We start from the raw sequence: 16,624 nt of genomic DNA, 5'->3' as shown, positions 1-16,624 counted from the left end.
TTAATTTTATCGACTCTTATCGTAATTTAATGAAGTATATTCTCACCATTTTATCTCGTAATTTAACGACTTTTAGTCACGAGGTGGTTTTATTTATTACTGCTTGGCCGTAATCCTCTTCTGTAGAAATACTATGATTATAAATAAAAAATAAATCTTATTATATAAACAGTATCTAATAGCGTTTTCCCCTGGGATGTCATAATGACGTGTGTAGCTGAACAGCCCAGGCAGGTTTAGAGTCTGGGGTTAATCAATACAACCGTTCCCTGCAGCTTCAGCGTTATTACCCGTTTCTCCGGAGCTGCCTTACATAGACAGCATTTCGTCCGGAGCCAGCCGCACAGGAATGCCGTAGGTACGCTTCTCGAGTGAGACACGGCCATTTTCAGACCCGAACAGCGCCTGTGCTCAGGAGAGCGCGCTGAATAGTCGTCATGACGGAGAAACTCGGTCCTCCGGACTACAAGAAGCTGGCTCGGCTGTACTGCATGAACGGAGGATTTCACCTGCGGCTCGCGGCGGACGGAAGCGTGGCGGGAGCGCGAGAGGAAGACGAATACAGTGAGTTCCGCTGCAGATGACGCGTTTATCGCTGCTACAGTAAATATGAGAATAAAGTATTTGAAAATGAATAACGTAAACAACACTGGGATTGATATAAATGAGAACGAATGAAGACACTTTCATTTTAAAATGGCAACGTGCTTTGTGCTGAGAAGCATATTTTTCCCTCTTTTAACATGAAACATTTAAATAGGCCTACTTAAACTGCACTGAGTGCGTATCAGAATAAATCAGTAATTATTTTTAAGTTTTTTTTTCCTATCCATTTATTCTCTCTCTCTTATATATATATATATATATAAATAAAATGTATACATGCATAGTATAGATTATATTACACACACAAATACTTTTACACACACGGAGCTGGGTAGATTCTCTTAATTGTAAGCAGTTACTGATCTAAATTACATAGCACAGGTAATGCAATACATTACACATTTTAATCAGACTACTTTTAAAAGACTTTTAGCTAACTTTTATCCCTGTTTATCACAATGATTTAAACCGGATTATCGTGTACCATGATGTAAAAATACAAAATGAAAAATATATTCCATTCATTGTAATTAACAACATGAAGTACATTCAAAATGATATTACATCAAGGTTTCCCAAAACTGTGGCTCCTAAAGGATCTGCAGGGGGTTTGTGAGTTTAATGAAAAGATTTTAATCAAAGTGCTGGCATCCAGCAGGTCAAAAGGTCAACCACACCACAGCTCCAAAAGATGAAGAATAGCTATGTTCAACACAGGTGATGTTTAAAGCCTACAAGCTCTTTATCTGATGAAAAGCTAGCAATTAAGTCAAGTCATGTAAAAATAAAAAAAATTTGTACAATATCAAATTAAAAGACAGAAATAAAATGTGGCGTTTACCTGCGTGCCATATTACCATTAACCAGTGTCTGATAACAGTGCATATCAAATCATAAACAATATTTTAAAATCTCAGGGATACTTGATTATGATTTCACTTTTTTAACTTAAGCGTGCAATGTTATCTTTCAAATGCAACAAAGTAGGAATCAATTTCCGTCTCTCTAAACGGAGGCACAAGTCTTATGTACCTACTAACATCAAAAGTATCAGTGGAGGGTGAATTAGAAACGTCCTGCGTGTCTGTACAGCCAGAAGATTTTAAAGGTGATGAGACGGATGGAGGTCAAGTACGCGGGGAAGGAACTGGCTTTTGAGCTAATCGCTTTGCTTCAAGATCCAGTTTACGTATTTGGATGCCTCGATCAGCCTGAGTCTCTACTACACGAAGCCTAATCATTTCTGCCTCACATTCCTGTTCCTCACGACCTCTTCAGACTGAACCGTAACACCACCCTCAGACTCCTCTGGCAAGATACCAGCATCTACCAATTTCCCAAACAGGTCGTCCTCAAGCACTGGTTTTGTAACATCTTTTCAAATATCAATATGGAAGAACTCCGCCAACAAAAAATATTTTTTTAGCACAACGATTAAAGGCCTCTGTTGTAGGACAAAGGGTAAACACAGTAAAGTCAAACTCCATTATGTCTATGCCTGCAACACTTACAGTCGAAAACAGTCAAACAATTTGAGAGAAAGAGCACTTACCAATAGCCAATTAGAAGACGAGCGGATGAGCCCCCACTTGTGACGATCCCCTTTCCTAGTCTAGGGTTGGGAGTGGGAGTAACAGATTAAAGGAATAAATTAAAGAAAAAACGTTGAGGAATCACCTCAGTCCTCTGCTCCAGAAAATACAACCACCACTTAGTAAGTAAATAAGTAATTTATTTATAAAGGGAAGCAATAAATGTCTTCAGGAGAGGGCCTGGCCAAAACAACAAACAAACCAGCAGCTGACTAGCAGGCTCCCTCACTAACCAAAAACAGGGATAAACATGAGTGCAAAATAAATGGCACCCTCTCCCTACAGCTTCCAATACTAGCCATAAATCAAATAAAGTGAGTTACAATACCTCTTAATCCCTTAACAGAAATAAAAATAGAAAATAAATGTGCTACACTCTGTGGCTTCAACACACCACTTGTGCACAGGAATACAATTCAGTTTCAGTTCAAATCACTTAACAACTATTTTAACCTTACACCATCAACACAGGTCTGGAGCAGGGGAGAAGTGAGCCTCTCTCAAGCAGTGTTCCCTCTGCTCTTTTGTAGCAGCACCTTCTGCAGCACATACTCGGATGAGTACCACCTGTGGGCAATTTGATCTGCCTATCAATTAGAGAGCGGTAGAGAGTGAGAGAGAACACACAGGATACATAACAACACCCCAAAGGGTGGGGAAAACATACCTTAACAATAAAAAAAGAAAAGAAAAACATACATCTTAAGGATGTACAGTATTGTTCAAAATAATAGCAGTACAATGTGACTAACCAGAATAATCAAGGTTTTTAGTATATTTTTTATTGCTACGTGGCAAACAAGTTACCAGTAGGTTCAGTAGATTCTCAGAAAACAAATGAGACCCAGCATTCATGATATGCACGCTCTTAAGGCTGTGCAATTGGGCAATTAGTTGAAAGGGGTGTGTTCAAAAAAATAGCAGTGTCTACCTTTGACTGTACAAACTCAAAACTATTTTGTACAAACATTTTATTCTTCTATCCATTTTGACGTTTTCTTCCACGTCTCTCTGGTTTTGCTCTCCATTTTAAGGCATTGGAGATCATTTTAGCTGAACAGCCTATCATTTTTTTGCACCTCTTTATAGGTTTTCCCCTCTCTAATCAACTTTTTAATCAAAGTACGCTGTTCTTCTGAACAATGTCTTGAACGACCCATTTTCCTCAGCTTTCAAATGCATGTTCAACAAGTGTTGGCTTCATCCTTAAATAGGGGCCACCTGATTCACACCTGTTTCTTCACAAAATTGATGACCTCAGTGATTGAATGCCACACTGCTATTTTTTTGAACACACCCCTTTCAACTAATTCAACTAATTGCCCAATTGCACAGCCTTAAGAGCGTGCATATCATGAATGCTGGGTCTCATTTGTTTTCTGAGAATCTACTGAACCTACTGGTAACTTGTTTGCCACGTAGCAATAAAAAAATATACGAAAAACCTTGATTATTCTGGTTAGTCACATTGTACTGCTATTATTTTGAATAATACTGTAACACTGTTTGAGCATAACACCCGCAAAGTGCGATGCAAAGAGAGATACTTTCTTTTACAGAATTAGATTTTAAAAGGAGTCATTTAATGTTGCTAAAAAGAATATTTTTTTCTATTTGGTGTAATTAAATGTTTTTATGCGGTTTAGTGTAAAAAAAAAAAAAAAACATTATTTTCCACATACTGTACATTATTGTTTCTCCTATATGTCCTCTCTTTCTGAAACGCAACGTTTTATTTTACAAACCTCATCGTTCTGAAAAGCGAGGTGTGCTCTGATTGGCCAGCTATCCAGTGCATTGTGATTGGCCGAATGCCTGTGATGCGTGTCTTGATCAGAACACCGGCGCCACAATAAAAACCCATTACATACAAGTCATTTGTTGCATCCAGTGGGAACATAATCACGGGTTATAAATATGTATGCTTCATTTTTATGCATTGCATCGCACCACTTAAACAAAACCATTTGTGACCAGAAAAACAACAAAAAACAAGCTACTCTGCTCAAAACTCGCGTGTGAATCATCAGAGGCAAATCCTTTAAATATGAACGTACTTACAGACTGAGAATCAGAAGAGCTGGCACTGAAGTCTTCTCTCAGGATCAGAAACAGTCCTCCATAAAATCTTCTGCACACTAAATATTTGGGTTGAACTGTTCTGAAACAGTTGTAAATATAATTTAACCACTCTAGTTGTGTCCTCATTTGAAAGACCAAACAAACTAGTTTCACTTTCACAATTAGAAAACAGCGTCTCCACGACATGGCTGAGGCAACAGAGAGAATAAAAGTTACGCCATCTTTCTTTACGTAAACATTTGGGCGGAGTTATGCAAATCTTCCCACATAGTGACATAGACATGATGGGGCGTGTTAGAAACTAGTAATTTACTCCAAAGAGAAAGGAACAATTAAATCTCATCATATGATCCTTTTAAAAGATGAAAGAGAGGAATTAGGGAGTATCAATACATTACGGATAATTTATTGCTATTTTGTAAATAACATGCATTCATGCAATCCATAAAGTAAAGGATTATGAGAATTTTAAAATGTAATTAACTCTAATTACATTTTTAGAATCTGATTATATAATACAGATTACATGCAATCAGATAATACCCAGCTCTGTGCACACACACATATAATAAAGTGTGTGAAAAGACTTACATAAACTTACCTGTTAGCATATCTACTCTAATGCTCAGTAGCATTACAAAATCTGTTATATTTTGCTTGAAAACTTAATTTCACCCTTAAAAACATTTGTCCTTGATCTTTTGTTATTGTGGATGTTGGACACTGTTCTGGAATGTAGGATTGTTCTGTATCATTTTCAACAATCCTCCCATATTTACAACAGTTTTACTATGTGTGTGTGTGTGTGGTTTTAAAGGCATACTGCGCATAAAAGCTACTAGTCCAGGAGTGGTGGTCATTGAAGGAGCAGAGACGGGACTTTACCTCTCTATGAATGAAGACGGCAAGCCGTACGCTTCAGTAAGTCTAATGAAATCCTTCTGATACAAAGACATGCAAATTAGTATCAATATGTTTTGAACTGGTGCATGTTTTTTTCCCTCTTTGCAGTCACTTGTAACAGATGAAAGTTATTTCTTGGAGAGGATGGAGGAAAACCACTACAACACGTATCAGTCTCAAAAGCACGGTGAAAACTGGTACGTCGGGATAAAAAAGAACGGGAAAATGAAACGCGGTCCACGAACACACATTGGACAAAAGGCGATCTTCTTTCTCCCTCGGCAGGTGGACTGAGGCCTCGAACCTGATCCTGTTTCATCACACACAGTTACTGCTTACACTTCACTATAAGTTCAGAATTGTTAACATTAGTTTTCATTTCATTCATTTCAAGGACCTAAACTGACAATAAATTTAAATTTTCATTATCTAATGTTAGAAAATATAAATACTACTGTAGAAAAAAATACTGTAACAGATGCACTGCTCATTATTAATGCATCAAATAACTTTAATTAACATTATTGTAAAGTGTAAGTGAATCACCACATGGATAAATGTGATTACTCTCTACTAACTACACACGAACAACATCTAACTCACTGTCAGACGGCTGAATATACAACATATATGCAGACTAACAGAATAACTGTAGTATTTAAATATGCACTGACAAAGAAAGATATAGTATATAGAAAAAATGCTATTATAGTAATCTATTTTTATTTTTAAATTGAGAATAGAGTCAAACTTAAATGACATTTCATGTTGTATTTTCCTATTGGTTATGTAATCGTGTGTCTGATTGCGTTTTATTTTTCTGTTCATGAGCAACTCTGAAATATCAATGTTATTGTGCGGTCACTGTACCTTTATGGATCATGTTACACAATAAATCTCCTCACTGACTCACGGGAAGTATACATTCATGTAAAATTATAAGAAGTGCAAAAGAATAAATGTTACTATAAATTCTACAATCATGCAAAAGTGACCAAACCAACTGATCATTGTTAATCTTTACTAACATACATAATAGATGAACAATTATATATAAAAGTTAAGATCCTTCAGTTGAGGATCTAAAAGCTTGGGGTAAATTAGATTTATTTACTTATTTTGGAAGGTGGGGTTAATGTTTTTGCTAGGCAAGGATGCATTTAATTAATGAGAAAGATCAAAACGCTTTTCTTTGGCGTTTTCTTATTAATCAAAAATGTGAATATGCAAAAGTATCATGTGAAACTAATAATGTCATCACAGAAAACAAATGCATTTTAAAAAATTATAATTAAATAGAAAACCTTTAGTGCATTAAATTGGTGCTGTTAAATTAGAAAAAAAATAATGCATTAATAAAAAAATGAGCTCGCCCCACTCATACCATGCAATTAACAATTACTACTAAATAAAAGACTTTTCAAAAATATGAAAATAGCGTATAATACTGACAAATACACAAGTGATGTGTGGTGTTGCCATATGTGTTACATTTATTAAAAGTTACTCGACAACTGTAAAACATATAAATCACAAACAGCACATTGTGAAGCACTAGCCCATACTGAAGCCTTCAATAAAACCATCTACTGCTACATTTGGCATCATAAAATATTGTGTTATTCACATTGATTGATTAAGCGCATCACATCAGGTGTGCTTTAATGCTGAATCAGGTTGCTGTTCATATTGAACTGCTATCAAGCTAAATGGACCTTTTCTATAATAAGAGTATTTTGGTCTGTTTGGTGACAGGATGAGGAATTTAAAACAAGCCGACATATTTTTGAATACACTTTTAATATGCTTTTTGCTTTACAAGGACCTGTTTAGATCTTGAAAGTATATGTTTTTATCATTTAATATCTCTCTTCTTGTTCACAAAGGTCAGTTACTAGATTTACCCACAAAGAAAAAAATTACAACCTTCCCACAGATTAAGAGAAAACTCACAGAAACAAACTGCGAGAAGGAATTTAACAAAAGCATTCTGAACTGGAGCACATGCACATGTCAGCTTCTAACTGCATAATGAATGCATACTGTACGGTTTAATTAAGCACTGATTAATGGCTGGAGGAACTCAAAAGCTTAAGTAAAATATGCCAGTGTAATAAATTGCATTATGCAAACTATAGAGAAGTGCAAGGGCGTCTGAAGCAGATGTTGCCGTTTAAGTCGTGAAGATTCAAAAAAGATTTGTTGACTTTGCCGTTTGATCATTTTGCAATTATCCGGAGATTTTAATCCATTCACAAAGTCAAAGGAGGAAAAAATGTCATCTTCATTTAAATATCATGACCATAATCATTTATATCACCGAAAGGTTGTCTTTTAATTGATTTTCCACTAATGCAATGCACTTACATCTAAAAAAAAAAAACTTTGGGAAATAACTTCTTGTGCTTCACCTAATAGATAAAGAGAACTCGGGTACGAGGAAGGGTGGACATGGAATGATCTGTCATGTTGCGAACTCTGGAATAGTTAACAAATCCCCGGAAGAACAGCAGGAATCCTGGTGGAATAAAAATGTCAGACTAGTTGCTATATATATATATTTCTTTTTAATAAAAAAGATAAATTGGTAATACTTAAGTAATGATATTAAACAATCTAAGATTTTTTTTTAATTGTAACAGATTTGGAGAAATGTAGGATTGCATCACTTGTTCATCAATGTATGCTCTGCGGTGAATGGGTGCCGTCGGAATGAGAGTCCAAACAGCTGATAAAAACAACACAATAATCCACACCAGTTCATAATTCATAATGCTTCCTCCAGTGAAACAGTCCATCTCCTTTTTCCTCTCACATTTTTTTTATTGTTTTTGTAATCAGTGCTTGATCTGTGCATATTTCTCTCCTGATTCAGAAGAGACGAGTTTTCACTACAGAACGCAGCCGGAAGAAAATGTTCAACATTAAAACCTTTGTAATGACTGATTTGTTTCTTATAAACACTCAGCTTTTCACTTCACAAGATGTTAACTGATGGACTGGAGCGGTGTGGATTATTGTGATGTTTTTATCAGCTGTTTGGACTCTTATTCTGACGGCACCCATTCACTGCAGAGCAAATGCAATGCTACATTTCTGACAAAGAAACAAACTCATCTACATCTTGGTTGATCTGAAGTTTGAGTAAACAGTCATAACATTTTTATTTTTGAAAAAAATATTACTTCAACAGATATTTTTAATAGGGCAATAAAAGCATTTATTCACACTAATCTGCAAATATACACTCACCTACAACAAGGAAAACCCACCACAGCCAGTACTGGCCATCAAAATATCCAGGGAAGTAGGTAGAAAACTGTTTAATCACAGAAAGTAAAGAGTGAGTGTTCTTCATCCTCTAATAAAAACACTAATAAAATGATATGAAGTCATATGGAACATGTCATACCCTGACAATCAGGACCCATTTGACTAGGGACAGTCCGAACCCAGAGATGGCTCCGTAGCGTCCCGCCGCAGACGTGGTCAGACAGAAGGACAGGAAGAAGCCAATCCAGTTAAAGAGGAACGCCACTGATAATGCAAAATAAATTAAGAGATATTAACATATCTGATGCAGCTTTGATGAGTGTGTTTTTGTGCTGGTGCTTTGGCCTGTTGCGGATAAATAAATATGACACTAAAACTGCCAGTAGGTGGCAGCAAGTCCCTGTCTTTATGAGTGATTCACTGAATCATGCATTCAAACGATTCATTTAGCAATGAAGCAAGTGACTGTGTTTATCAGTGACCCAAACGATTTGTTCAAACAATTCACACAATATTGCTCTGAGACGCATAAATGTTCTGCTCTGGCTCTGACTCAAACTATTTTCGTAGACGAAACAGAAAAATAAAAAACTGAAAATGTGTCTAAAAATCGAACTCCCTCCATATTAACTCTTTTGAACTGATGTATAAAATTAATATCACATTTGCAACTGCGATCACATGCTAATATTCAGAAAAACATCGGATTCTTGGGAGATATTACTTAACTACATAAATATAGAAAAGAAAAAAAATAATTTCATCATGCAGTGCATGCTTTTGGACTCTCAAGACGTGTTTTTGCAATGCAACTGACATACTCCATAATTTCATGTCATATATTCTTAACCTGTTAACTGTCACCCGTCCGCTCTGTGGGACGCCTACATTTACTTCACTATATTATAATTAAATCTAATCTAATCTTGACAAACTACTAGGTCTAAGACTCCCAAATATATATTTTAGCAATGTTTTTTGTTAAAAATTATGTAGGAAAAGTAATAGATTATTTTATGACAAGAGTGCACCCTCAAAAATCTACATTATAACAGGAATTTTGACCTTTGTTAAAAAAACAAGACTTCTTTGTTGCCTTTTTCTCGATCACATTTTAGAAATCATGAGAAATTATATATCAACTGAAAACTTAAAATCTCAAAATTCATCCTTCAAAACCCATTTTAAAATCAGACATTGCATTACCATGTAAATGGTACATCAATATCATGTTACAAAATGTTTTCATTCATGAATAATAAAAATTTAAGTTTGGATCGTGCACTACAAAGTCAATGTTCACAAATATGAGTAACAGTTAAGGGGTTAAAAGAACAATTATGATATTATTGTACAATACCCATACCATCAGCCCAATTACTAATCCACCCATAATCCAACACCAGACTAAGTAGTCTATCATAAAGAGAAAGAAAAAACAGACACAACAACATCAAAGCACTGTGCGCTCTTACTGAAAAACGTTAGCATGAAAATCCCATCGTTCCCAACCCGCAGTTGATCCGTATCATCAAAACTGTCTCTGGCAATGAAGTCCTCATCCTGCAGTAGAGAAACAAACACGGATGTGTCAAAAGAGTGCTTAATTAACTGCAATTACCCCTAAAACAGGCACAAAGGCTCACCCTGTCGGTGACTAGAGGAATGGTGGCCTCTTCTTTGCTCCTCTCAGCCTCGTCATATGACGGCAGTGACGTGGCGACGTTGTACGACGGAGGTTTGGGGTACACATCATCCTCTTTATACTCAAAGAAAGCTACAGCACATGCACCAGACAGAGTTCAACGGTTAGGAATAATGACAGAGGGAGGTTACTGTGCGAATCTGCGTTCAGACGCTCACGTTACCTGCATTATTCGCTGGGATGCTGCTGTACGGCGGAGGCGCATCCGCAGCTTGTTGAAACACCTCCTCTGACTCCTCCTCATTATTCAACTACACAAAAAAACAAAAACAAAGCTGCTGATGCACACACATACACACTGTACCCATGTACAGTCATTTAAGACACTTCCAAAACTGCTGCAACAGAGTTATGTGTCCAGGTTTTGTTCTAATGGATGGGGTGCCAATACTTTTGTCCATATGGTGTATGTACAACTCATTGGTGTTTGGTGATGAGTTTTGGCTCAAGTTTTGCATTTAGAGGTTTCTGCATACTAGTCAACTTCTTCCACACTGACTAAATCAATCATTTATTTTGTAATCTTGCCTTATACACAGAGTTAGTGTTGTGTTAGAATAGAAAAGCGTCCTGTCAAAACTGATGCTATACAATTAGAAGCTCACCATTCCATAGAATATCATTATATGTTTAAACATTAAGATTTGTACTCATGTTATTTACTAAAGTATTCAAACAAGTTCATTAGAAGGGGGTGCCAATACTTTTGTTCATATAGTGTATATAGATACACTGTATGTGTGTGTATAAACAAATAATTATGGAATCAATTATCAACATATTAGATATCTAAAAAAACTTGAATAAATATTAAATAAACATTCTCCAACAAAAAGTGCAAAGTAACAAATACTATTATTATATATTTCGTCACCAAAAATGATTGTCATGTACATATATTACGCGATAAGTCGATATATTGATTATTGCAACAGGCTTATACACACACACACACACACACACACACACACACACACACACACACACATATATATATATATATATATATATATATATATATATATATATATATATATATAAATATATACATAAATGGTTCTGAAATATGACTTAGATGATTATTGACAAAACTAAACAGCTTCACCTCTGTCTTCTTGTAACTCCAGAACTTTAACACTGTTTTACATTAGATCAAATATGACTGTAAACAACACTTGATCGGAATGACAACCTAATATATTAATAATTCATAATGAAGTGCGGACTATAATGTTTCCATATTCGTGCGCTGTTGTTTTTTCCGGTTTGGTGTCATTGCTAATGCTAATGCTAACTGAAGGCCGCTGAGGCTAAACAGCTAACTAAACCATCGGACTTTATCCTCTGTCTCCTCAAAACTTTACAGATTAGAGTTCTAGAAAAAGTCAGGCTAACTGAACTAATCCTGGGTTATTTGGTAAACTTGTTTTGGGTTTGTTAGCGTTAACGTTACCTGCTGATATCCACTCCTCTGTTCTGTCATTCTCCCGCGTCGATCTTTTCACTTAATCACTCATACAGTAATGATCACTAGTTTAACGTAACTTTGACTTAATATCACAAACTGTCTGTTCGTTAATTTAAATATTCTCGTACGAAGTCAGATCAACAGTACTAGGCCGATCACGAGCACAAACAATGGCGACTGCGGCTGCGCATGCGCAGTGTGTTTCAGTGCGGCTCTGTCTCAAACACTAGTGTGCTGCCTTCATAGACAGCATTCCATCTGTTATAGACGTGCTTCTAGTGGCTCCTCTCAGGCAGCTCACCAGGTTTTATATACAGCCCATAGGTGTATTTATGTCAGTGCAAAGATTGTTGGTATGTAACCAATGAACTGCTGAACTAAATCCACCTTTGAACTTTTATACCTTCAATTGTCTTTACAATGTCCAGAGAGATAAGATCAGTCCCAGTACAGTGATAAACACTCAAAATTTCTGTAAGTGTAGTCTGTTAATTCTTGACTCTGGAGGTTAAATCAGATCTGATTCCTAACCATTGTGAATCACTGAGTTATTTTTGTTCGGTCATGTATGAACTTGATTACGCTGAATTGCCTTTATAAAAAATGTTTTTATCACTTTCCACATGCATAATGGGGAAATGTCTCTTTAGTCTAATAGTTTCATACAAAAAAAAATGTGTTAATTCTTGTACAGTTAAACATGTCATGGCCCTGCTCCAGCAGTGTTGTCATTTATATCTAGAACAAATGCTATTTAAACACGTTTTTATGAGCTGAAATAAAGCTTAAATAAAATACAATAAATATTAGATCAATATATATATATATATATATATATAAAGAAAATCAGAAATTTTACCTTGGCAACTAACTGAATAAAAAAAAGTGAAATAAAAGAAGATGTGTGTATGAATAATATTTACAGTACTGAGTCTATTTATTCATCAATTTGTTATTTATTGGGTCACATTTAAAGAATCAGAATTTCAAATCAGTTATTATATAAACACATCTTAATTCAATACATCAGGCATTGAGAGGTTTAATAAAAGAGATTAATATAAAAACAGTGCAATTTGGGTAAATACACAAACACATGTCTGTTGTGTGTCCATTCTTCTTATCAATATCAGTCTAGCACCATCTTGTTGTGCACATCCATAATGCCTGAAAAAAAAACATTAGTAAACTGATGCTGTAATTTTCTTACATGCACAGTATCACTGTATTAGAGAGAGAGAGAGAGAGAGAGAGAGAGAGAGATCGACAAGCAATGTAAAAGTCAGAGTTACCTTTGAAATACTTGACCGTTTTGACCCTCAGCTCGTGTGTGGCGTCTTCATCGCACACAAACACAGCCTGTGGATGCTGCTGGAAGGCGGACACCGTCCACATGTGATTCACTCCCTCTTCTATGGCTTTATAGAGCGCGAACGCTTTATGAGAGCCAGTGATAAGGATCATGACCTGAAAATGTCATATAATCAGGTTAGCGTTTGTTTTATTGTTTCAGATCAGTCCACAGACGCTGATGCTGTTGAATGGACGCTTTTCGTAAACTATGATCAGTGTCAGGGATAATGCGACTTAAGTAACTAGTAAAAGGTACACATTACTTTTTAATTTACGCAAAGCAGGTTTAATTATATATGAAATATACTCATGAAAGTAAAGTAAGAAGGAGCCGTTTCATTGAAGACTGTTGCACTGTTGTCTTCTAGCCATGTTTCGTTTAGAAACGTAAAATCCAGATCGTTTGTGGTTATTAAGTCATTAATCAGAAATTATGATTTTTTTAGGTGAGCGAATGTTTAAAAATGATTGCTTTAGTGTTGGGGGTAACGCATTACAAGTAACGCATGTTTTTTCAAGTAACTAGTAAAGTAACGCAAAACCTTTTAATTTACAAGAAGTTACTTTTTCGAACAGTTACTTTTTTCCCCCCATTTATTGAAGAGAGAGAAATCGGGAGTAAGATGTTAGTTTAGTTCTAGAATAAATGTGAACATGCAGTAATTCATCTCACTCGAAGAAAAAAAAAAAATTATAATTTAAAAAAATTATTAAAAAGCAACTCAGAATGTCTCAAAGCTGCAATAATTAAATATGTTGTTAAATAATACAAATATCCTTTATATGTTTAATCCCATTTTATTAACCAATTTGCTGCTGACCTTCGATGATCCAATTCAACCATCCTAATAATAATACAAATAAAACCGCAAGATAAACTTACATTTCTTCTTTTTTTTATTGCTGAAGTGGTAGACTTTCCTCTTCTGCTTTCTACTGTTCAGACATTAATTTACATATCCTTCAGCCTGAGGATTTTGTTGCGAAATGGCTTTTACTTTTGGCAAAAACTTAATATTAAAAACAAACAAGCAAGCCCAGCCCATATTTATAAGTAATGCAAAAGTAACGTAACACAATACTTTCAATAGAAACGCAATTAAGTTACTTTTTTAGGAAGTAACACAGTATTGTAATGCATTACTTTTTAAAAGTAACTTTCCCCAACACGATCTAAGATACTTTCACTTACACATTACTTTCTATAAAAAGTAACTAAGTAACGTAATTAGTTACTTTTTTAAGTAGTTATGAAATAGTGTAATGCATTACCTTTAAATATAACTTTCCCCAACACGGATCTCGCAATTATTAAAAATGTCAATTTAGCAACCCTTTTTTTTTTTTTTTTTTATACAATGAGAGAACACAAAAATTATATTTGTTGTTATTTTTGGTATCTTCAAATCATAATAGAGTGCACTTCTTTTTTTTTTATTATTATTAATTATGCACATTATTATCATACTATTAATATCGTTTTCATTTTATTTTTTAGATTTTTTTAAATATGGTTTTATTTTATTCATATATTTTTAAGTATCAGTTTATGTACTGTAAATAAGATGCAGACTTTAATATGCCGTTGCTATTTTGCAAGCCACACTGCATATAAACTAGCTAACAATAAACATCCGAATGCCTTGTTTGAATAAATGTGGCCAGAGAAATGTCCAATTAGTTAGAGTCGTCTTATAGGAGAAGAAGAAGGAGGGGCTGACATTTCTAGATGTAATTATTTGGAAAAGCACAAATGTGACACTATTTGTACCTCTCGAGCATCCATCACTGTCCCAACTCCAACCGTCAGAGCCATGGTGGGGACTTTAGAGAGATCGCCATCAAAGAAGCGAGCGTTAGCCAGAATGGTGTCCATAGCCAGGGTCTTCACACGCGTTCGGGACACCAGACTGGATCCAGGCTCATTGAACGCAATGTGACCATCAGGTCCAATACCTGCAACACGATTACAAGCCAGTGTTGTTTAATGGTGGCACTCACAGGTTAAAGTTCAATCGACTGTCTTACCGCCAACAAAAAGTTCGATTCCTCCAGCAGCTTTGATTTTGGCTTCAAAGTCCTGACACTCTTTCTCTAGATTAGATGCATTGCCGTCAAGGATGTGTGCGTTTTCTGCTCGGATGTCGATGTGCTTGAAGAAGTTGTTCCACATGAACGAATGGTAACTTTCAGGATGGTCTCTAGGAAGTCCTGGAAAAACCAAGCAAGTTCAGAGTTCAACTATACATACGATACGACCGGCTTTTCAACCCTTGATCCCACAAGCGTAAACGAGCGGTCACTTACCTACATACTCATCCATATTAAACGTTTTCACGTACTGAAAAGATATGTCTCCCTTCTTGTGATACTCGATCAGTTTCTTGTAGCATCCAAGCGGAGTGCCTCCTGCCAAACACGGGAAATATAAACAGGAATATATTACAAATGAACGTGTTTGAGCAAAACACAGATTTTTTATTTTCTATTTTAATGTCTACCTGTTGGAAGACCCAGAGTGAAGAATCGGTCAGGACCAGGATTGAACTTCTTGATCCGGTTCCTGATGTATTTGGCCGTCCATTCGCTGACATGGTCATAGTCGTCCAGTATGATGAGCTTCATGGCTGTATCTGTGTCTGAAGGAAGCTAACAGATCAAATAACACGGAGTCCTGCCTTCTCCAGACTTTAGCACCATACATTAACGCGGAAGCACCTTGCTTTTTAATATGACACTTGACTGATATTGAAAGTGCACAGAGGAGACAGCGACCTCGTTATAACACATGCAACATGCAACAGATTATTGTTATTTTTCTTTTTACTACACTATTCTTTTCGTCACGCCAACACGTAGTTTCTCTCAGCAAGAAAAAAAGCAAAGTTTATAGATCACGTGACTAGAAAATCGCTATGTTCGCACTGGAATTAATAAAAATGAAATCTATTAAAACACACACAGAGTATTGAGATGATTAACTCTTACCAGATCAGATGTTTGTGAGGAGGAACTCTTCTAGCTGCTCAGAGGAACACGTGATCATGTGATCGAGAGGAAACGTTGCGCTTTTCACACATGATTTGAGAGTAAAACACATTGCGTCATCAAAAAGGGATTTTAGGAATTTGGCCGAATCGACAAGATTCATACACTTTAAAAAAAAAAACTTATTAAACCATAAATGTGTACAATGGACCGTGCAAATAAATAAATAAGTGTCGAAATGAGGTGCTTTACTGTTAAAACGTGTTGATCTGTGGCTATGGAGGCCAATTTATAAATTATATGAGATGTTTTATTCACTACTATTATTATTTTTTAAACTATGTCAAAGTTAAAACCTTAATTTGTTTGATTAAGATGGCAACAAATATAAACAACTTAATTATGAAACATTTAGTGAATAGGCAACATCATTTATTAACACCATAATGGGTAATTTAGCCTAATTTAAGATTAATTCAGTTGCTCCATGGCATGCTTTTGTGGGAACACCTTTTGATTTACAATCATAAATTGGTAAATATAGAAAAGATTTTCAAATAACTTTATAACAGGGTGTTTAAGCTGATTTACTTGCCTTCATTCTGTTGAAAAGTTTCCAAGTGATGATATTTCTGGTGTGTCACTAATTTTACA

The 16,624-nt window shown here is 35.6% G+C and overlaps 3 protein-coding genes across 4 annotated transcripts; 1 reads left to right on the top strand and 2 right to left on the bottom strand.

The window, feature by feature from the left end:
* Window positions 1-201: 201 nt before the first annotated feature.
* On the top strand, window positions 202-6,091 carry fgf1a (fibroblast growth factor 1a). The gene is made up of 3 exons (XM_052573833.1): window positions 202-564; window positions 5,098-5,201; window positions 5,292-6,091. Exons 1-3 carry the CDS (start codon window positions 438-440, stop codon window positions 5,475-5,477), a joined length of 417 nt encoding a protein of 138 aa, XP_052429793.1. The 5' UTR covers window positions 202-437; the 3' UTR covers window positions 5,478-6,091.
* Window positions 6,092-6,651: 560 nt separating this feature from the next.
* LOC127971077 (NEDD4 family-interacting protein 1) lies at window positions 6,652-11,839 on the bottom strand. The gene is made up of 7 exons (XM_052573832.1): window positions 11,615-11,839; window positions 10,325-10,412; window positions 10,103-10,233; window positions 9,932-10,019; window positions 8,596-8,720; window positions 8,436-8,502; window positions 6,652-7,701 (listed from the first exon to the last, which is right to left on the bottom strand). The coding sequence occupies exons 1-7, from the start codon at window positions 11,642-11,644 to the stop codon at window positions 7,595-7,597; spliced, it is 636 nt and encodes a 211-aa protein (XP_052429792.1). The 5' UTR covers window positions 11,645-11,839; the 3' UTR covers window positions 6,652-7,594.
* A 726-nt stretch (window positions 11,840-12,565) lies between these two features.
* On the bottom strand, window positions 12,566-16,107 carry gnpda1 (glucosamine-6-phosphate deaminase 1). 2 transcript variants are annotated; one of them, XM_052575352.1, is made up of 7 exons: window positions 15,971-16,107; window positions 15,484-15,621; window positions 15,290-15,391; window positions 15,011-15,193; window positions 14,754-14,938; window positions 12,922-13,096; window positions 12,566-12,796 (listed from the first exon to the last, which is right to left on the bottom strand). In XM_052575352.1, exons 2-7 carry the CDS (start codon window positions 15,605-15,607, stop codon window positions 12,759-12,761), a joined length of 807 nt encoding a protein of 268 aa, XP_052431312.1. In that variant the 5' UTR covers window positions 15,608-15,621; window positions 15,971-16,107; the 3' UTR covers window positions 12,566-12,758. The 2 variants fall into 2 exon arrangements, with proteins under 2 accessions (XP_052431312.1, XP_052431311.1); XM_052575351.1 differs by having other exon boundaries at window positions 15,484-15,631; window positions 15,971-16,090.
* Between the last annotated feature and the right edge of the window lie 517 nt (window positions 16,108-16,624).

The sequence above is a fragment of the Carassius gibelio genome, chromosome B14 (genome assembly GCF_023724105.1).
Source record: "Carassius gibelio isolate Cgi1373 ecotype wild population from Czech Republic chromosome B14, carGib1.2-hapl.c, whole genome shotgun sequence".
Classification (NCBI taxonomy): Eukaryota; Metazoa; Chordata; class Actinopteri; order Cypriniformes; family Cyprinidae; genus Carassius; species Carassius gibelio.
This window is presented reverse-complemented; position numbering and strand designations above follow the sequence as displayed.